The following is a 23,088-nucleotide window of genomic DNA, read 5'->3' on the forward strand; positions in this document are numbered from 1 at the left end:
GTGTGCATAAAGTACCTATATCCAAAATCTCTAGTCTTGAACATTTTTTTGCCAAGTTCACATGCTTCAGTGACCATCACCAGCTAGAAATCAGCATACTGCCAGGACCCTAGATATCTTCTAGAGCCCACCCCCACCCCCGCCCTGCACTACTAGACAGGCATAATCAAAACCTTGGTTTCCAACAGTGTGATTAGTTTTGCCTGTCTTCTTTGATCTTTGAGCAAGATCATGCTCTGCCATGTCCTGTTCCTTTTTCTCAGCTCTATGCCTTACCTGTCCTTGTTGTAGGAGATCACAGTCTGTTTTCATAGTTAACCCCCTCTCCATTCTGTGACTGCATCACAATTCACTCCCTGCCTCACTGTTGGTCAACATCTGGTTCCTGCTAGTGGTTTTATTTTTGGTGAACTCCTGCATACATACTTGCTCTGTTTTGTCCCAGATATTCTAAACATTTTTATGACTCCACTACATAGTAAGTGCTAAGTACTCAGAAAGCTTAAGTCGGTCTGAGTCCCTATGTTTGATGTAATTAACCCAAGTTCATATGAAAGACCATAAACAGTGTGTATTTCATGGACACAAACAGGTTGCATATATATATATATATATATATATATATATATATATATATATCAGAAATGCAGATCTGAAATACTGTTGGGAGACACACATCTCTGTTAACTGGCTCTCAAAGTAAGGAGGAAATTATTATTTTTTGAAATAGGTTATCTTCAGAAACTATTATTTTTAGCCAATAGGGTCTTGTCTGCCAACTCTGGTTACTTCTCTATGACTTTACGTTAGACAATGTGACCATGCTGGGGCCAGATGATGTATTGGACATTATGACCAAACTCAGGCTAGATGTCTACAAACCTAAAATATTTAATGATGCTGGTTTTCAGAGACAAATGGCACTCTCCTTCCCTCTAAACACTCACTGTGCCATGTTCAGTTTTGGACTTCCATGCAAAGGAAAGGCTAGCACTCACCTGTTAACACACTCTGGACCAGGTCTTCTGTTTTGGCAGGAGCCTTTACAGAACCTGCAACCAAAAAGATCAAAGAAATGGCCTTCTTTGTTTTTCAGATGTTATCCCATTTTAAAAAAGCAATATTTGGACTTGGGGTTGTAGCTAAGTAATAGAGTACTTGGCCATCTGGGTTTCATCTCTAGTATCCTTTGATTCTAGGTCTCTTTAGAGACAACAGCTAATTGTGGTAGAAAATTTTTTTTAAAACAAAATTACTCCAAAACTTCTTTAATTTGTAAGTTTGACTCAATCCTATGTTATTTTCCACAAATCCTTCCACTTGTAATTAAAATTTCAAAACAAGAAATTCAATCTCAGTGGTGCTACTGCCATCTTCTGGCAATATTGAGAATGATGTAATTAAAGGCTGAATGCAAACCAAAGGGCAGTACCAATTTTTGCAGACAAGAACCATTATCAACACCCAAATCACTGAGCAAAGTGTAAGGGGAAATAGGGTATGTATGCACCCCCAGAACGCTGCTAGATGGTTCATGCGATAGCTCTTGGGTGACTGCAGAAGATGCATGAAGCTGAACCTGCTCTCAGGAAGGCTTCCATCTGTTAAAGGGAACACACACACACACACACACACACACACACACACACACACACACACACACACACACACAAATCCCCACCTCCTCTCTCTCTCTCTCTCTCTCTCTCTCTCTCTCTCTCTCTCTCTCTCACACACACACACACACACACACACACACACACACACACACACGTTAACCAGAGTGAGATGAAATACCAACATAAGTTGCAGTGACATGATAGATGTCTCTGAAACGAGACAGTTGAGTGTAGCCTTGTTGAAGAGTAGAAGCTTTTTCGTGGTACTGGGTATTATGTCTGACCTGGAATTTCCTTCACTGGCATTGTGCCTTTTAGGAAATTCATCACCTCCCAAATGAGATGACAACAGAACACACCCCGTGGAGGACTGGAATGATGATGAAATGACCTAACCCACATGCATGGCCTAGCAGACAGTCTAACATGGCAGACATTTATGCTTAATGGAAAGTCACATGTTGGCAGAGACTTGAAGGAGAAGGAAGAATATGCTTCTAAGGCACAGTTGTAAGTTTCTTGAAGAATGCTTCACAAACTCAAGTCCATCAGTGGGTGGTTCATAATTCACCCTGAAATAACAATCCACGAAACTGGTAGATTTTAGCATGTCAGCGGGGCCAGGTGTGAATCTGAGTGGTCCTGTGACATTCATCCGTGAATCCAACCTGCTACCCACTCACTCATGTCACTCTAGGGCATGCTTTCTTCTCTCAGTGTTATAGCCTTCTGTCGAGGCCCCAGAAGCTGAAGGTTGGACATCCAGCAAATAGCTCTGTCCCCACTGTTTACCTGGAGCTGGCTGGCTGTGCGGAGCCTGGGAAGGTGGTTTGGGTGCAAGGGATGTTGTGTGATTCACCCCATTTTCTGCTGGAGTTGTCCTGGTTTCACTTGGTGCTTCTGATGATGTCTCCCCGGGATCAGCCTAAAAACAGAAACACCTTTTAACTTTCTGTTGCATACTATTTTTATTGTCTTCCTATACCAAGGAAGAATTGGCATTTTCACATTTTTTTTTGGAGCCAGAAATATCAAGTTTGAAACTGTCTGGAAAGCAAGATGAATGCAGCACAGTGTGAAATCACAAAGGTGGCCTGTTAATTGCACAGAAGGCTCTGGTTTCCACTCCAATTTGCCCATGCTCTTGGATAGAGCCTTCCCGCACTGTGCCTGGATCTGACCAGGTGGTATGTATGCTTCCATCAAATGAGAGAGCAGTAGCAAATGTAATGCAAAGAAGGGACCATAAAGACATGAATCTGTCCAGGATTCAGCAGAGCCCTGCTATAGCAGTGAAGAAGAAGGTCAACTAAGCCTTTCTGGCCGGGATGTCCTGGGCTTGATAGCCCTCGTGAAATACACACTTGAGTGAGCTACATAAATATATCTGAGCCTGGCTGCTGGATAAATAACATAGAAGGGGATAGTAGGACATCTGGTTTCATGCCATCAGCTTCCATGCCACAGCAAGAGTTGATGTGGTGGGTGTGTGGAGTGCAGGCTTAGGAGCCAGGTATCCTCAAATCGAATTCAGTATGCCATTAGCAAGTCACTTAGCTCTCTGTGCTGTCTCCCCATCTTTATCCACAATGCTATAGATAAATTTGGGATCACACTAATGTCTGTCTTATAAGATTTCTTCCAGGATCAAAACAGTCAATGTTTACTAAGTACCTAGAACACCTTTTGGTACAAGCTAAATAAGTGAATGTGTGAAACAGTTAAGGTTCTGTGACATTACCAATGGATGATAATAACTGTGTCAAGACTCATGAGCCCTTCATTCCACCCACTCCAGCAGCTATGTTCTATTCCAAGCAAACATTAAATAAAGTCTGTTGACTCAATGCCGATCCTTATAAAATAATTGCCTCTATAATTGCATAGTATTTCAACAATGCTTTCCAACACTTCAAGTGCTTGCCAGCTGTTTTAGACTTGCTCTCCATGTCCACAGTGAGTTTCACCTGTGATGTCTTTATCCTAGCATTTTTCTATGCAGTGCATTTATAAGGTACAGTAGCAATGTATTTTTCCCCACATGTCATCTGGACACCAACACTGTGACATTTGGGCATATAACTTCAAATACAATTTTACCAAAGGAAGACAAAAATAGAGATGACATCACTGATTCATATTCTCTTCTTCCCCCAAATCATGGCTTTTCATTTTTGAAACAGAGCCTTAGTCTGTAGCTGTGGATGGCCTTCAACTCATGAACTTCCTCCTCCAACCTCAGAGCTGGCTTTGAATCAGTCCCCCAGATCATCTGTAACTTAACAAATAGCCCTGTTCGTTCATTAGGACTCTTCAGTATAGCTGCTCTCCCTGGGATTGGTGAAAGAAAAATAAGCCCTGGTACCAGGCTAGACATCAAGTAGGAAAAACAGGAGCCTAGCCATATAACCTAGAAGCATTAGATCTTGCTACTGTGAAATTATGTCTTTTTATGGATGGGTAACTTGACTGGTAAGCTCTGGTATCATCACATTTAGTTAGCATCCCTACAACAAGAAAATTCTCCCTAGAGTCATATGCCAAGAGGAGTGATGGTAAATTCTTTGTTCAACCAGACATTGCAAATGAGAGCCTCTTGAATGCAGTATATATTTTTTTGCATTGTTTTGTTTTGGCTTGTCCAGCGTTGCCAGATTTTTTCCATGCAGGACAGGTTATACACAGAGAATTGTTTTCATGCTTTTTCTTGAAAAACAAAACAAAACAAGCCAGAGTTAATGACCTGGAGCTGTAAAGCTGTAGGGAGGAAAAGGGAAGCCATACCTAAAGCCTGAGAAAGCTTTTGTAAGTAGGACAGACACTGCTCAGTTTCCACCTATAGCTGCCAGATTTTGAGGAATAATGGAAAATGAAATACTCATGTGAACTCATACATTTTCAAATGACCAAAAGGCCAAAGTGCACCTTCTGGCTGCATTAGAACCAGAGCAGCCTTCTGCACCCCTGACCGAAGGAGCAGAGTCTGCCTGGAATCCCCAAGCCAGAACACTTAAGGGATGCTGTGTGCTGGAAATGCCCTGGGCCAGGGGCCAACAAACATGCAACTCGCACATCCTCTGTCCTGCCAAACACACGTCAGGAGAAGAGGGCAAGGAAGGAGCTGATTAATAGGTTCTTGTCTAGTCAGATTTGCCAGGGGCCTCTTAGGATTTTTCTGAAGACAAATGTGATGCATTAGTGAGAATGTAGAATGGCAAACAATAGACTGATGCTTGACCGGTTTGCCGAGGGATGTGTCAAGGAGCCCCAGTTTCCCTAATGGAACCTCATAGCACAAGTAGTTAAAGGTTCAGTGGCCTGGACACTGCTGTGTACTGGCTTCATCTCAGCCGAACAGGTGGGCCTTGCTTTCAGCACCATGGCAGAGTAATAGTGGTACTGACAGTCTGCACTAAAGTCTATTAAAAGGAAGCTAGAGGTCAGAGAGGTCACACGAGAACTGGTTACAAAGTCTAAATATTTTAATAGCAGGCATTCTGTGTTCTGTGAGAGTGGCGATCCAAGGAAGCATTGATACAATACTACGTTATACCTAAGACAGACACATCAGTAGGTGGACTTAATTTCCAAAGAACTCGCCCAGTTGCACTAAAACAGCATTCATATAAAAAAGCAAATATAAAAAATGGTTAAATACCTACTGTTGTGAAATACTGAACTTAACTTTTTGATGATTGGAAAATTAAGTCATTCCCATCAGATTGACATGTGAGATTAAATTCAAAAGCCAAATTCTGTGTCTAGCTCAAAGAAATCAATACTTTTGACTGCATTTCTCCCCAGACCACTCCATAATGTTTGCTTTTGTGTGTTTCAACAAAATAAGCACACAATCCTTTCCCAAGGTTCTGGACATAATGACAGAAATAAAGGCACCCAAAATGTTTTATAAACTTAATTGAAAGACCACTGGAATCCAATTACATGGATTTCAATGAAGGAAGATTCATTAAAATGGGACTTCAGTTGCACTTACTAGATTTTTGCTTTTAGCCTCTGCCCCCTCGTGGTCATATGGAATTACTGCAATATATTTTTCTTCAAAATAAGGGGAAAACTGACTTTTACACACTAAATTTCTTATACAAAAATTACATCTTTCCCAGAATTAAAGTAAAGACAAATTCCTTTAGAAAGATCACATATAAATCACCGAGTGGATAACTTAACCATCGTTCTTATAGGCTTTGTAAAAGGGAACTCTTAACGGCATGCTGAACCAATGGAAGAGACTTGTGTCCTGGATTTGTTAATTTTGGCTTTGAGAGTAAATGTCTTAAGAATTCTATTGAATAATTAACAAGAAAGTAAAATGTCTTTCAACTATTAGATGTGACTGGGTATTGGTTTCCAATCCTTGGGGTATTGGAAGATCCCAGTTTTCCTGAGTCCTGGGCTAATGAGATGGCTCAGTGGGTAAATGTTACACGAATTCTCTTTGGTCTTATTAATAAAAACTCAGAATCCGCTATCATGGGGTGAAAGCTGAAGGATCAAAGAAGCAGAGAAACTAGCCACTACTAAAGTTCTTACCTCTACCAATGCTCAGACCAAAGGTGTGATTCTGCCCTCAGACTGCTTCCTCAGGCTACATCCTCAGACTGCCCTGTCTCTGCAAATCCTCAGACTGCCTTTGAGCTTCTGTCTCCTCCTGCCTTATATTCCTCTCTCTGCCCAGCCATACCACTCCTGTCTCCACCTCTCTAGTGCTGGGATTAAAGACATGTCATCCCAAGTGCTGGGAGCTCTGTTTCTCTTTTAGACAGATTCAATCTCGTGTAGCCCAGGGTGGCCTTGAACTCACAGAAATCCATCTGCCTCTGTCTCCAGAGTGCTGGGAGTGCTGGAATTAAAGGTGTGTGTCACCACTGCCTGGCCTCTATGGCTAACTAGTGGCTTAGTTCCGCACGCTGATCTTTAGGTGAGTTCTATTTGTTACAGCATAAACAAAATATTACCACAGGGGAAGGTGTTTTCTATCAAGCTTGATGATCTAAATTTGATTCCTGGGACCCACATGGAGTAAGGAGGGACCAAACTCCCAAAGTTCTCCTCTGGATCTACACATATGTGCTGTTCCTTCCATGTGGCTTATTCATATGAGAGTATGTTGACTTGGATCCTTGTGGGTAAGGGGTGTGGTTAGCCATTTCCTCAGAATTAGATGGAGATTTGCAATTTCAGGGTATAAAATCCGGTATACTGAGGCAGCATTGTAGTTTTGTTAGCATTTCACTCAAAACAGCTTTTCAAAAACACCTAGGTAATTTGTACCTAAACTTTCCATTAGCTCAGTTAACTTAGCTGTCTAATGTGTCCTATTCCTAAGACATCCAGACTTGGTTCTGAGAACCACACCCTGCCTGTGTGTTTCCACATGCTTAGGAGTGAAGCACTGATGTTTGCAGACTGCTTTGAAATGCACTAAAAATAAGTTAGAGTGATAAGTGAATATAGGGATTTATATGTGATAAAGTGAAAATCAGGATTCAATTTTGGACTGATATAAGAGGATTAATGTTATGATTCTTTCAAGTTTTCCGTGTGTTTGAAAATTTTTGAAGAGTCTAATAGGATGAGTGAGAAGTGAAGTCTTTACATAGCAGGATGAATTTATATTCTGCATTCAGTTTTCTGGCTTTCTTTAAAACTTATTTATTCAGTTTTTTACTTTTTATTTAACATGTGAGAATATTTTTCTGCATGTATGGATGTGTACCACATGTGTGCCCAGTGCCCTTAGGGGGCAGATGAGGGCATTGGATCCCATGGAATTGGATATACAGACGGTTTTGAGTCCCCATATGGATGCTGGGAACTGAAACTGGGTCCTCTGCAAGAGCAGCAAGTGTTTTTAACCAGAGCCCATCTCCAGCCCCATTTTTCAAATGTCTTAATGAATACCAATATGTAAAATTATTTTGGTAACATCTGCAACTAACATCCAGCAAGTTCTTTCAGTAGTAACTGGAATATAATCTAAATGTACCATCATTTAAATAAACATAGTACTCCCACCAATTATTGAACCAGAAGTGACAATTGTAAGTTCAATGTGTGAACTGTTATTGATGTCACTTTCTTCCTCAGAAGTGAGGAAGAGAGAATATGATTTTTTCTCAGGGTATGCACATGTAAATATATATCCACACAGATAAATATGCATATGTGATTTGATATACATACATTCCAGCATAGTAACTGACATTACTATTAAATGGCATTTAATTAATTAGTTAATTAGTGAGTGGAGGAATAAGTCCACATTCAGTTTCCTGCTCATATGCAAGAAGTAGGTACCCTTCATGGGCAAAGTCCTGAAACTACAGTACCGCCTAAATCTTAGCTGAAATGAGAGAAATGTGTTTGAAAGAATGAATGGATAAATCCATGAATGGAAAGAATGATGCTGCTTCTCTTTCAATATTTGACTACTCAACATGACTGGGGGATTAGAAAGCTTTTAAAGTGTGAAGGAACATGGCTCTGATGAATATTTGATATACAGGTCAGTATCTATATGATGTTGGTTTCACAATCCAGAAAAATCACAAAAGCCACAGGTGCTTGTGAAATGTGTGCAAAATTTTATAGACTTTTTGCACATATTCAGTATACTTGGAGTTCATTGATATATAAATAGTTGTTGTACTATACCATTTAAGGAGAATACCAAAAAAAAGTATTCACTACAGTTTAAAAAAAAAAAAACACAATCTGCAGCTGTTTCAATGCATGGAGAAAGAATGCACAGATACAGAAAGCGAACTATGCATTGGAATTCCCACCACCTTCATTAGAAATGTTTCTAAAAGTCAGGACTGAACTTTGCAGTGAGGAAAGTATCTTGGCTTCCTCTTCTGAAAAGTAATCTAACACGCTTTGCATCCATTCTGTAGGGGTAGAGCTTTGAGATTAAGCCAGAGTGTTTTGCACAGAATGTGGCTAGCCACTCACAGTACAAATGCTAGATAGTCCTGGGGGCAAAGAGTTCCTCCAGGAGCCCTTCCCAGGTTTCTGTGACTAAGCTGACATTGCAGGAGATGGAATAAATGGACTAATTTAAGGAGAGCCAGCTATTCATGAAAGAGGATACAGGGCTCCAAAGCACTGGTTCTCAAAGTATGGTGCCTGCGTCAGCACCAGCATCCCTTCAGAGCCTGGATTTACTTCAAACTAACTGCATCAGATGGAGGCCATCCGCCGGTGATGAAAGAAGCAGCCAGGTGATTCTGACATACCAAGAGCTCTGCTACTCAAAACCTGGAAGGATGTTAGAAATGCAGTTTTATGACCTGTGCAAGACTCAGTGAATTCGTACTATATCAGGGTTATGCATGTTAAAATTTGAGAGCTCTACCCTAGATTAGGGTGAAAGCCTTTACTAATTGAGAGTTGTGCTTTTGTAATCCTACTGCTGTTGTGTGTGGCATGGGTGATGAATCCAGTGTTTTAGGAGGATGAACCCAAAGCCCTGAATTACAATCCACTGAAAATTTTCAATAGGATGTAGAGACTTGTGAAAGCAGCTGGACCAAACCAACAATTGATTTGCTTAAGTGACAGTGGCTATCTGGGCTTTTGGTGATATCTTATTTTAGAAGACCAGAGTTCTTTAATTAAGCAAGTCACTCCACAATTACAAGCAATCATTGACTACTCTAAAAATGGGGGCTACTATGATTACTCCATGGAATTCAAACAAAGTGGCTTGTAATTGTCAAAGCTAAGAAACACAGAAATGAAAAGGAAGGTGTCATTTTTCCTTTAAGAAAACAATTTATCAACTCTTTGAGAATTTCTCATAATGCATTTTGATCATATTCATCCTCTCTCCCAACCCCTCCATATATACTTTCCTTTTCCTACCCACCCAGTTTTATGTATTCATGTTTTTTAAACCCAAGAAGTCCAATTTGTGTTGCTAATATACTCTTGTCTGTGACACTGTCTAGTGGAGTTGGGTGGATCCACCAGGGCCACACTCTTGGAATTAACTGACTCCCCCACCCCTAGTAGTTATCAACTATCAATAGCCCCTCAGTTAAAGGAGCCCAACTCCTACTTCTAGGCTTGGATTTTGTCTGCCTTGAGCTTGCAGAAGTCTTGTTCATGTGGTCACAAAAGCTGTGATATGTTCTTCTGTACAGGATCCTGCTGTTTAGGAGACCATGAAGAACCTTTCCTTGCTAAGGTTTACAGAATATTACAGTCTTGTCATGTGATGGGTGTGGTGTATGTGTGTTTTACTCAAAGTAGGCGGTACAGGCCAGGAGATCCTGTCAATAAGACTTATTAAAGAGACCCACATCCAAACCCACCCAATCGATCTCAGCATGTTATCATCATATCCCAACTGGATGTAAATTTTGGAAACATGCTGGCATAGATGAGGAGTTATGAGGTCATGTTACCTGTGTTTCAATCCCAACTCCTTTCAACTGTGTGGTCCTGGGAAAGAAATTTATACCCTGAGTGCCTGTATCTCCTCATTTGCTAAAAGGGGACAATCAGAACACTATGGATATTTTATGCATAAATGAAAGTGGGCCTGGCAGCTCATGCCTTCAATCTTTGTAACTTAGGGACTGAGGTAAGGGGATCATAAGATCATGATGTGTTCAGGCTACATAGTGAGTTCAAGGCCATCCCAAGCAATTAAAAATAGCTTGGGATGTAGCTCAGTGGTAGAATATTTGTCCAACTAAAATCCAACTAACCAAACAAATTGCCACATATGTTAATACATTAAAGGGCCCAATACACTGCCAGGTACATGGAAAGTACATAGTGTTCATTGTATTTATATTTTCCTCTGGTCCTCTGATATGATGATATGATTGTTCACCATATAAACAAAAACATTAAAAACAAGAAGCAGCCCCCACCACCCCACCCCAACCTGTCAGGCCCTAATTTTTTTGGTGTCTGGCCCAGGGCCTGAGGTGCCTCATACAGATCATTAGAGTCTACCTTCTAATGGCTCCTGGAACCTCATACCAAATGGCCAGTCTCAGAGAGAACTTTAACCCATTCCTTCCCAGGGGTGTGATCCTTTCTCTCACTGGGAATTGGGCTGCTGTGTTTCTGTCTACAATGCATATTACTTATTAAAAGTTTTCCATCAGGCTCAGTGGATAAAGACAATTGTCACAATGCCTAAGACCTCATTTTAAACCCTAGACTCCATGTGGTGGAAAGAGAAATGACTTCCACAAGTTGAACTCTGAGTCTGCAAGCACTCTATGGGACAGAATGCACATAGATATAGAATGTAAATGGAAACAATAATTCTAAAACAGCTTTTTGTCAGCGCTGATCTGGTAAACACTTCCACCCCCATGCCTTGGGCACACCATTCTCAGCATGACAGTCATGCTCAAGTTATTTTATTTTATGACTGATATATTGAGCATTCACATTTTTCCTTTATAAGTATATTTTAAAAGTAGGAAACAAAAAGAGTTGCTGATATTTCATTTGGTATCCTTGCAATTACATTAAGGTATGTGGGCTTTGAACTTTTATTAAATTTGCAAACAAAAATACAACCATAGACAACATGCTAGTTCAATATGTATCAATGACTGACAACTTATATTACTCAAGAGTTTATTTTGCTGTTTATATCTTAAATTTTTTAACTTGACTTTTAGAGAAATATCTGTAAATGCTATAAATCAAACCCTAGGATTGAGATTATGTTTTTATTCTGAAATGCTGCTGGCCAACAATCTGAACAGTGATTTTTAAAGTGATTAAAAAAGACTCAGGTACTAAGGGACACATCAGTATCCCAGGCAGGGAGATGGAGAGTTTGGGGCCAGCCTGGGCTATCCAGTGATATCCTGGCAAAAAGCAAAAGAAAAAAAGAAATGAAAAGGAAAACCATAACTGAGAAGAAGAAGAAAAAGAAGACATGAAAACAAATGCAGTCAATCTCTATGTGATCTTCCAATATCCAACCATAATTCATCTATTACATAAATATAAACATTTGACTTATATTAATAAGAATATAATCTGAATAATGTCTTTCTCACATGGTATGTAATGAATGCCTGTTAACTGAACCTTGAGGAAAACTTTGGATTTAAAATCATCCTAAGAAGGTAACTTATTAACATATTAGAAATTTGGTAATGTTTTGCAGTTCAGTGAAGATTTTATGCTCAAATAAAATGGACTTTCAGAAGCATGGTGTTAGAAGAATCAGATGAAGATATCTTTACAGTGCCTAACATGTCCTAGATAGAATTTTCTTTTGTGAAAACTACGGCTGCTTATTTTGAGTGGCCTCAGTCAAATAAATGCGCATCACTGTACCATGGGAAAGGACACACCAGCATTCTGAGGCTGAAAATTACTTTCTCCTCCAAGATCTAAATGGTCAAGATCAAAAAATTAAATTGTTTTTTTTATTCTTTAGTTTCCCAAATGAGGCCAGAGAGGATTTAGACAACTCCACAGGGCGGGGTGGTGGTGGTGGTGGTGGTGGTGGTGGTGGTGGTGGTGTGGTGGTGGTGGTGGTGGTGGTGGAATGGTGGTATTTTATTTTGTGAGGCCAATATGGAGTCTTAAGGCTTCTTGGATGATACCGGAAATGTCCAAAGTAATCTAACTGTAATCAGCAGTATACATATATAAAAAACACTTCTGATCACTTTACCAAAAAGGAGAAACAAAAGCAATATTGACCTGTCTTGCTTTTCATATCCTTTACTGTTTTAATTCATCATAAATAGGTTTGAGATTTCTGCAGTCTCAAAGGCTCTCTTTCTACTTCTTCTCTCTCCTTAGAGTGAGTCTGTTCTATGATAGGGAAATGATCTGGCAGGCACCATCACCAAAATGCTCCATCGTGAGATTTTCACCAGTAGCTGTTTCAGCTGAAGAGCTGAAGAACATAGGTGTCCACCAACAACCCTCTGATATGAGTAATTTCTGCCTGGAGACAGCAGCTAACAGACAAGCGGGTAACCTATAGGTCCTTTGCATAATTATGATGACTTCCAGTTTAGTGTTTTTATGGGACTCCGGAGCGGAGTGTGCAAACAGGTGGGTTTCTGGTTCTTGTGTCTTCTCTTAGGCTCTTTTCCTTTTGTTTGTTTGCTTTGTCCAATTCTGATGTGTTAGTTTTTGTTTTATCTTATTATATTTTTACATTATTTTTTGTATTTTATTATTATCCTCTAGAATGCAATTCATTTTCTAATGAAAGACAGAAAGGGGGTGGATCCAGATGGGAGGGTCGGGGAGGAACTGGAGGAGTAGAGGAGAGGGAAACCATAATCAGGATATATTATGTGAAGAAAAATATCTATTTCCAATAAAAGGAACAGAATGTAAAAAATAATAAATAAATTCTTCTTAGCATCCCATTGAGACTTCTCTAAAATATTCTAGGCCACAAACTTAGTCATACCAAATACAAAAGAAGCAAAATAATCTTTAATATCATATCAGATCATAGAGCAAGAAAATTCAAAACCAGTTACAAGAGAAACCACAGAAGCTGTACAAATACATAGACACTAAACTATACACTCTTAAATGACAGATGGAGTTGCTGAGAAAATCAGGGAAGAAATTAAAAATGTTTTAGCATCAAATGAAAATGAAAACACTATTTATGAGAACCTTCATGATACTACCAAGACAGACCAAAGGGGAAAATGTATAGGTGAGTGCTTACCCAGCTGTGACCCTGCAAGCTGTAACAGTGACCTAGGCCTGGCATGTGTGTGAGAACACACACATCATGACACCCATATGGAATTCAATTTATGGGAATTGGTTCTTTCCTCCCACTGTATGTGTCTCAGGAACTGAAAACTCAGGTTATCAGGCTTGGGGGCAAACACCATTATCCACTGAGCCTCTCACCAGCCCTTGGTCAGTATTTTGTTCCTTATAAGAATTCACCAATCACTTGAAAAATCATGTATTTTAAATTAAAAACAAAAGAAGATAATAATGATTAAGTGACGATTTTTTTTCAGTGACTTAGTTGCTAAATCAACAGAAAACCACATAGAAACACCCAATGTAGCAAGATGTGCACTATTCACTACAGCCTTGGGATCAGGCATGGGTGTTGTCTAAGGAATGCTGAGGGAAATAAATGTAGAAATTTTGCTGACTCCTCTACAGCTTTGTCACTTTAGCTGAATCGCATGAAGTCATGTTCCAGTGTACCATGTCTTTGAGGTGCAATGTTACATAGCCCATGTCAGCTGGTAGATGTGGAACTCAAGTTACAGTCATGCATTGATTTGACCTCTTCTCACCTCTTTCTTTACTTCCTCCTCATCCTCCAGTGTCAGTGCAGCCAGCTGCTTAGCTCTCTGCTCCATCAGATTGACATACCGGATTGGGTTTGACAAAGCTTCGATCACATCTAAACAGGAAAGAGACATTGTAGGCCAAGCTTTCTGGAGGGGTTGACTATCCATCATCCATCCAAGGAAGCATCCAAGCATACACCCCACCATCCATTCATGCATTCCTTCATCACTGGCCTACCCACTCATTGATGTAGCAGCATTTATTCTTCCACCTACCCCTGTGACTATCCACTCAGATATGCCCCTTTTTGAAAATACACCAGGGTCGGGACTTTGCTCAAACTTCAGTCACCTGGTTCTGAGAGCCAAATGATTCGAATTTCAAGTCATGATCCCCCTAACTTCGTGTTCTCTGGCTTCATTTTGAAGGTTTTCTCTCCTCCAGCAATGACTCCCATACTTGGCTTATTTGGTTAAAAGTATATCATAAGTGGAGACACTTCACATAAAGCCTATCTTTCAGTCTATTGGAACAACCAATTTGGCAATTTTGGTCTCATCTGCATGGCAGTGGCAAGACAGAGGGAGTTACAGCTGCCACCTTTGGGCCAGAAACATGTGTTCCAAGTTTGTCACAGTCTCCACCAATGGCCAATGTTTCATTTTTAGGGCCTTTGATAATAAAAAACAAACACAACCACAAAAAAGAAAACAAAACCAAAACAATAACAAACAAACAAAACAACATTTAAAAATGTGACTTTTGGTTAAGCCTGTGAATTTGGGACTCCCATCTATAGACTTGGTCTGCAACTAGCTGGAGGCAAATTCACTACACAGAGATAGATGAACAAGTGCAGCACTGGGCAGCTTGGGCTGGGATGTGTTGGTCCCATGGGGGGAAGACTGCCCTTATGTAAATAGAGTAGACATTGGAATATTAGGATTTCAGTCGAGAAATGTTTAATGTACACACAACGGCTCAAGCAACTGATTGCTAAGCATACACACAAAAGAAGTTGAGCTTATGAGGCCACCGTGTCCCACCACTGGCCCAGTTAGCCTTCCACCAGGCCATGACGATGCAGATATCCTCAGGCGGCACTGTTTACCTGCATATGTGTCTGGCACATAATCTTTGACTTCTATGTAGACAAAGACAGCTGGCAGCATCAGGGGCTGGTTCCTCTCATTCCGAAGGGAGATATAGTGATACCCTGCAGGGTGACAATGACACTGAGTATCACCTGTTTGCTTTACAGGGCTAGTGACACCCATTCCCACCTGTATGCATGACAAACAGCCACTTCTTTCTCATTTCAATCACACAATTCTGAGTGATAAGGTAGGATTTTCCTCAACAGGCTGGAAAATATCACTGATTCTGTATTATTATTGTGACCATTATTATTTCCGTTCTAATCACATTTTCACCTGCAAATTGTATATCCCACTTTTAAATATTGGTTCAAATGTGCCTCCTGCAACAAATCATACTTGATGTGATTTTCTGACTAGGGATCTGCTTTGTCCGCGGGACATTAGTGCTATGGGACCAGCACAGTGTGAACACACACATGTCGAGTTAGGCACTTTTAATATACCAGTGGGTTCCCTTAAAGAGCCCCTAGGTTGGGTGCCACCACCACTTCAGATTGTACCACAAAATGAACACATGGGACAGAAATGAATCCAAATGGCATCATGAAGTACAACTTTGCCACTGAGCTCAGGCTAATCCAGTCTATCCTTAGGCTGTAGCTGATGTGCTTTGTCCACCCCCCCAGCTCAGGCTAGCCCAGCCTATTCTTATTTTGCAGCTGATGTGCTCTGTCCCCCATGAGCTCAGGCTAGCCCACACAATCCTTATGCTGTGGCTGTTGTGCTCTGTCCCCCAGGTTCCTATGTTGGAGGCTGTGTGATCATCCAGCTGCTGCCTCAGGACAGCTGGACTCACAGCCTGTGCTACTAGGTCTTGCCAGAGATGGCTCCTGAGAGAGATTCTCATAAAAAAGACTGACTCTGGCCTACCCGAGTTCTCCAGTTTCCTATCTGGTGAGGGGACCCCCCCCACTTCCTCTAGGAAGCCTCCATTACTAGGTCTTTACCAGAAAAAGAAGATAAAATGATCTCATCTTGACATTGTAGCCTCCAAAACTGTGAGCAAAATAAGCTTGTTTTCTTTATAAAGAAGTCTGACTAAGATATTTTCATTATAGTAGTTAAAAAGAAACATATACAGTGCTAACCGACAAGACTCATGAGTCGGGAACACAAATACTCAGAAGTGAGTTTTCACATAGCTTGCTATACACAACTCTTGTGGCCAAGGTTGATTCTTGCAACACTATAACATGACAAAATGAAAGCCTCTGTTATGCAGCAAAATCACAAAGGAGCAATGTTGTGGAATATTAGTTGAAGATGTGTTTGTTATATTCATTTATGCTGTGGAATGTCTGTTTAATGATGCAAAGATGAGTTGCATTCTTTTACATTGCATTTGTTTAACTCTGTGAAGTTGTGTTATTGTGCCTGTCTACAATGCCTGATTAGTTTAATAAAGAGCTGAATGGTCAATAGCTAGGAAGGAGAAAAGAATAGGTGGGTCTGGTGGGCAGAGAGAATAAATAGAGGAGAAATCTAGGGAAGAGAGTGAGGGTCAAGAAAAGGAGAAAGAGAGGATACTTGTGTGTGTGTGTGTGTGTGTGTGTGTGTGTGTGTGTGTGTGTGGTAAAAAGCACAGAGGCAAAATGCATTTAAAGAGAAACAGGACAATTTCAGTTAGAAAGAGCTGGCTAGAAATAAGCCAAGCTAAGTTCAACCAATCATAAGCATGAATAAGTCTCCATGTATTTATTTGGGAGCTGGAAGACAGGCCCCCTAAGAGGGGGAAAAAAAACCAATAGAGCAAATAGATCACAAGTCATTCTTTTTTTTTCTTTTTTCTTTTTTTTTTGTTTTTTTGTTTTTTTGTTTTTTTGAGACGGGGTTTCTCTGTGTAGCTTTGGAGCCTATCCTGGCACTCGATCTGGAGACCAGGCTGGCCTCGAACTCATAGAGATCCACCTGCCTCTGCCTCACGAGTGCTGGGATTAAAGGCGTGTGCCACCAACACCCGGCCATAAGTCATTTTTTAATGACAAATTCTCTAACCACACTATCCATACCTGGCCGAATAGCCTGCACAGGCAAGATCCGGTGGCCAATAAATTTACCTCCTTCTTCATAGGCTGCTACCCTCAAACAGGCCAGAGAAGGCAGAACTACCTGTGGGGACATGAATAATGGTGGTTACAAGAGAAAGCAAATCCCAGAAAGAACTGGAAGAGTATTTGAGTATTTACCTGATCCCACCTTTCCCACAGCATATATCTATTTATCTAATCTAGGTAAAATGTTGAGCTGCCTCTGTGAGGTAAGAAAAGCAATGAGCAGAAATGGATGCATTTGGGTATGCCACCTTGCTCCAGATGGCATTTGAGCCAAAGGATACTTTATTTTTACACACATATCATCAATGAAGAAAGTTCTGCAAACTCAGTTGGGGGGGTCTCACCATTGTGCACATAGCTTTTCAGATATGGTACTTTGATATATTAAAGCAAAACCTAAAATCAAGAAGCAAGGGGAAAGGCTCAGAGGTTAAGAATACTCGTTGTTCTCAAAGAGCATCCAGGGTCAGTTTCCAGCACCTACATGGCAGTTCTCAAAGGTCTATAACTCCAGTACTAAGAATCCACCTCCCACTTTGTGGGCACCAGGAATGTATGTGATGCATAGACTCACATGCAGGCTGAACATTTGTATAAATAAATCAATAAATAAAGCTAAAATATTAAAAATTTAAAGCTTTCATGACAACCTTTAAAATACAACTGCTTTATCTACTCATGACCAAATAATTGCCCATTTTTCCTTTGTTTAAAACACCCAGAAAGCACCTGCCTCTCACAGCAGAGACCCACCTTTTTGAACACAATAGGTTCTTCTTCCCAGACAGGATTTACAGCATTTCCTTGGGATGTTTTGGTTTTAAATGCCTTCCTCCTTGTGTCCACAGGCAAACCAAACATATCCACTTCCACGTAAGTCCCAACCTTCTTATCAGAAAGAAACTGACCTGAAATAATCTAGAAAATAGCAGAAAGTCTTGAAAATGGGTAACAAAAGATTCAGGAGACAGCTTTAAGGAGGCCAATGCAGGCTGTGAGTGTGAAATCATAAGTGAAATGAAATAAAAGCAAGAGTAGAGCCACCATTCCTCTCCATTTAAAGAGTTGATAGAGGAGACTGAGAATGGAGAGGTTAGGAGCCAATCAGATGGCGTTGTATGGGAGCAATAGATGAACAAGCATTCTTGGAAGTCACCAACTTATAACCTCTGCCATCATCCAGTTAGCCATCTGTACAATTGTGGGACTCCTTTGTCTGACTATAGAATTAATCAATGTCCTGTAGTTAAATAAGATTTAAGACTACACATTCCTACATTAGCCATGGTTTCTTTTATCTATAATTGTCTGTCAGCATCTGAGGGACCCATCACCTGTCAAGAATGCTAATGAACACATTATCCCAGGACCAACTCAGAGAGCTTTCCAGGTTACTATGTCTCTGACTGTTCAGGATTTCTGACCCTCTGCATTCCTCAGCTCCTAATGCTTATGTTCATGCCACCATTGTGCCAGATTTCTAGCCCAGTCATCATCTTGGAAGTCCTGTCCCTGTCGTGGGTAAGCTAAAAGGCCACTGAGAAGCTGATGACTTTGTTCCAAACACATAACCCAGATTCTCTGCATTTGCTCCATCACTTCCTGTTCCTGCTGCTCTTTCTGGAATCAAGCACAGGCACATTTTTTTTTTTTTTGTTCCCATTAACCATCATGGCAGGTGATATATCCCTTGGGTGTTGACAACTGGACTACATACAGAGGAAGATGTGGGAGATGTTTTGTGAAAATGTAATGTTAAGATCTTATTCAATTCCACATGAATAATTCCATTCCTAGGCAAAGTAGGATCACAATTGCATAGATGGCTAGCTGTGCAAGAGGATAAGTTTGATGGGCACACACTTGTTATCAATCACTGTTGTTTAACTTGGGTTCTACTTCCTAACAGGCTTTGTACCATATTTGAAATTTTTAAGTGATATGAATCCCATCAGGGATTCAGATGCCCTGAAGTTTTGGGTGCTGATGTTGTTTGATCAAAAGCAGAGCCCTGGAGTAGCCATGACCCTAAGTCTCAGGATTCTTGCCAGTCATATGGAAAGGTAGATCACCATGTTAGCTTGTAGGTCTGGAACTGTGAAATCTCTGCCAGAAGACCCACATAGAGGTATGACAGGACCAACAGGATCCTGACCCAAGGTTTGGCAGTGATGATGGAGTCATGGGGGTCTTTATGCAGTAGCCTGCATTTTGGACAGAAGATGCAGGGTAAATTTTGGGAGGGGTTCTCAACAATTTCCCCACTTTTATAGATCTATGTCATGGTTTTGTAACCATTTCCACTGTCAGAATAGAATTTTCAAGACAAAATCAATAAGCAAAAAAGACATATTGGAGTAAGGGAGTCTAAACAAGTCAAACTACTACTAGCTTGACTCAGCTAGGACAACAAGTAACATGAATGCAAAACAAAAAACAAAAATCAAAAAACAGTCTTCTGTCACTATGTGGTGCTTATGAGTGTGTTTTAACCATTCCTGACAGAAACGAAACATCATTGCTGAAAATAATTTCTTAAAACAAATACATTTATGCAGCAGCATTTTTGCCTAGTTCACTCTATAATATGTGGTTTGAAATAACTTCAAACGATCTAATTACAAAGCATTTGATTTTGAAACTTTAACATAAAGTGGCTCACTCTGGAGAGAGCTGGGGGCTGAACAGCAATGCTGGATCTAGAGGCAGAGACCTGTCATCCCAGCACCTAGGATGAGTTGGGTAAACTGAGAATTTAAGGCAAGCTTAAGTACATAGTGATGTGGTCTCAAAAAAAGAAGAGTCTTCCTAACTCCTAAGTTTTTAGTGACAAGGATACTTCTTTATGAAATATAGGTGATATTTATGTATCTTCTCAGGGATGGGAAGCTGGCGGTGTTAAGGGTGGGAGTGTACATACCTTAACGGATAAGGTGTTGGCCACTATCCCATCTACGATTCCTTCAGTAAATGGATCAAAGTGCTTGTCCGGCCTCCTCATGAACTCTGGCTTTAGCCTGTAGCCGCTCTTCCCATTGTACTCATACATACCCATGTTTATCTGCATAGCTAGATCTAATTAGAAAAACAGCCCAGTGTAAACGTATTTGTGTTTGGAAATTGTAGAATAAGACTGTATAATATTATAGGCCACTTCCCTGACTGTTCACACCTTTACTGGGGAATAGTTACACACCATAACAATTTAGACACACACACAAACAAAAGAACAACCCCCCCCAAAAAACAACAAAACCCCAAACAAACAAACAAATAAACAAAAAAACCCAGCTCTAGTCCCCAAACCCAAAGAGAGTCTGCAGGTTGGTTTATAGTGTTCATCTTTTTCAATTTAAACACTTTTCTTATAAACATCACACCCATTTTAGTAACTATTTTTGGCCTTAATTTTAATAGCTGAATAAAGTTCCTTTGAATACATATATTTGAGTTGATGATTTTAATCAGTCATTTCGTTAGACACACTTGTTTCTAGTAAATTTTCAGCATTTTACATGTCTTTCAGTGAATGTAATAATGAAAAATTTGAAAATTTAGCAGTGGTTTTGCTAGGAGTGAAGGAACCCACAGAATCAAAAGGTAGACATGTTAGAAAAGGCTGCTTTTATTTTGTTTCTTATACTCATATAAACCATTTTAGGCGAGTTTTGAGGACTAATTTCTAGGTAACTCATTATCAAAGGATGCTATAATTATTTATTAATTTACAGGAAGGCATTTTATCTTATTTTATTTTATTTATTTTTTTGGGGGGGGGGGTTTCGAGACAGGCTTTCTCTGTATTGTTTTGGAGGCTGTCCTGGAACACACTCTGTAGACCAGGCTGGCCTCAAACTCATAGAGATCCTCCTGCCCCTGTTTCCCGAGTGCTGGGATTAAAGGCGTGCACCACCAACGCCCCGGCCAGGAAGGCATTTTAAATGTGCATTTCTGTGCTTAATTACAGCCAATATGAATTGTTCACAGACTCTTTTCCAGTGGACCTAGGTTACTGGTCAAAGTTTCAACAGTCAGCACATTAAATGAACGTGTAAATTTACTGTAATAGCTGGAGTTAAAAATAAACACATTTTAGGGCCTAGGAGCTCAGTGGTGGAGTGTTTACCTAGCATATACAAAACCCTGGATCAAATAAAAACTGTGGATTTGATACAAAATATATATATAAACATAAACCAAATAAATAAAAAGAAAAAACAGAATGATTTAGAAATGTTAAGGTACCTAGGAAATAACTATCTGCTCCAAGTCATCCATGAAGTGATCCTACTTGTACTAATGGGGCCAGCAAAACGGTAATAACAGGGCTACTTCAGAGTTCTATGCAACATGTTTTAGAGCAAGGAAAATGAATGAAAATTTCTCTATTGCTTTAGCAAACTATTATAACACACACACACACACACACACACACACACACACACACACACACACACACACCCCCAAACAAGGTATTGAACCTATTAGTGGCAGCGTTTATGGAAGATTTCTTTTTCCCTGTGATTTTTTTGCTTATTTGTTCTGTTTTGTGTAAGAGAGTGTGTGCTCACACACTCGGGTGTAGGTGCCTCTTATGTGTCACTGCATGTGTGATTATAGGGACACCTACCAAGTGTACAAGTGTGTGGAGGGCAGAGGACAACCTCAGCTGCTCCTTATGAACTGTCCACCTTGTGCTTTTGAAACAGTCTTCCTCTGGGACCAGAGAAGGCTAGCCTGGATGCCAGCAAACTCAAGGGTGTCTCTCTCTGCCTCTCTAGAGCAGGGATGATAAGCGCTCATCATCACATCCAAGCTTTTTCATACAGGCTCTAATGGACCTTGGGTGCCTATGCTTACAAGATAAGGGCTTTACCAACTGAACATTCTCCCTAACCCAGGGCTTTTGAATTTTCAATTTTCTTAAAATGATTTTAGACTCCTTTTTTAATTGCTTGAAAAAGCATCATGAAATCCATAGATATAAAATCCATTATATCTCTATAACCCTAAGCCTAACCTTTTTCCTTTGCTTTGATTATCTTGCATTGTAATTTAGTTTTTCAGTCAAATCTGGCTCCCCAACCCATCCTAAATTCCCATGGTAATGGTTTGTAAATGCTTGGAAATGTGAGTTTGCAACAATGGGAGTGAGCTACTGACACTTACCCACTGTCTGGAAATTGAGTGCCACCATCTGACAGCCAGCATTCCAGAAGAGCTGCGGCATGTAGTTGGAAGAGTCCACACGTGTTCCTTTGGGGTATATCCTGCTAAGTTGCATCTTGTTGTATCTGGACCATCATGTTAAGTAGTGAATACAATTTCAAAATTATCAGTCTGTTATATTCACTGTGAGGCTACTTCCCTATTTCTTATTGGGAAAATGAAGTAAAAATTAACAATTGAATTGCATTAATAGGCAACACATATACAGAATGAGTTAATAGAACAAAAGTGTTATTGGAAGAAAAGCATTACTATTAGGAAACTTGTGGGTGCAGAATCCTAAGGCAGTAAGAATGACCTAGTCAAAGTCTATGGGAAGCATAGCCACAGTTGTAATGATGAAGGGCATTGTGAGAGGCTGGAATATTAAGTTCCAGGGGAGGATTGTAGTGTGTGTGGCAGAAGCAGGAAGTAGGTACCACAAAGCTGATTTTGAAATTCTCTGTCCTCGTTTTCTTAATCTTCTCTAGTAATGCTATTTGCCAAGATTACAGCAGTCTTTAAGATTAATAAAGCAGGTAAGTTTTTTAGTTCAGTTTCCATTCTAAGAACCTTGTATTGCTCTATCTTTGTAACATGACAGACTGACACCTACCCCTACTTAAGGAAGAAGTTAGTTAAGGTCTGAGGCAGCCAAGACAGACTGGAGACTTAACACTGAAGCTGGTTGGCTATAAGATCTTGGGAAGTTAATTCATCTTCTGTTCTCATCAATAA

General features: G+C 40.2%; 1 protein-coding gene across 7 annotated transcripts in view; it reads right to left on the reverse strand.

The window, feature by feature from the left end:
* The window catches only part of Plcb1 (phospholipase C beta 1), a 678,981-nt gene that overhangs the window by 111,589 nt on the left and 544,304 nt on the right, over window positions 1-23,088 (reverse strand). For all 7 annotated transcript variants that reach the window (XM_035446906.1, XM_027421690.2, XM_035446909.1 and 4 more), the window contains 8 exons: window positions 22,312-22,436; window positions 20,063-20,217; window positions 17,896-18,060; window positions 17,098-17,197; window positions 15,040-15,144; window positions 13,931-14,040; window positions 2,412-2,544; window positions 999-1,052 (listed from right to left, as the gene is read on the reverse strand). In XM_035446906.1, coding sequence (XP_035302797.1) covers window positions 999-1,052; window positions 2,412-2,544; window positions 13,931-14,040; window positions 15,040-15,144; window positions 17,098-17,197; window positions 17,896-18,060; window positions 20,063-20,217; window positions 22,312-22,436 — 947 coding nt within the window. The remainder of the gene's footprint in view (window positions 1-998; window positions 1,053-2,411; window positions 2,545-13,930; window positions 14,041-15,039; window positions 15,145-17,097; window positions 17,198-17,895; window positions 18,061-20,062; window positions 20,218-22,311; window positions 22,437-23,088) is intronic.

This window comes from Cricetulus griseus, chromosome 6 (genome assembly GCF_003668045.3).
Source record: "Cricetulus griseus strain 17A/GY chromosome 6, alternate assembly CriGri-PICRH-1.0, whole genome shotgun sequence".
Lineage (NCBI taxonomy): Eukaryota > Metazoa > Chordata > Mammalia > Rodentia > Cricetidae > Cricetulus > Cricetulus griseus.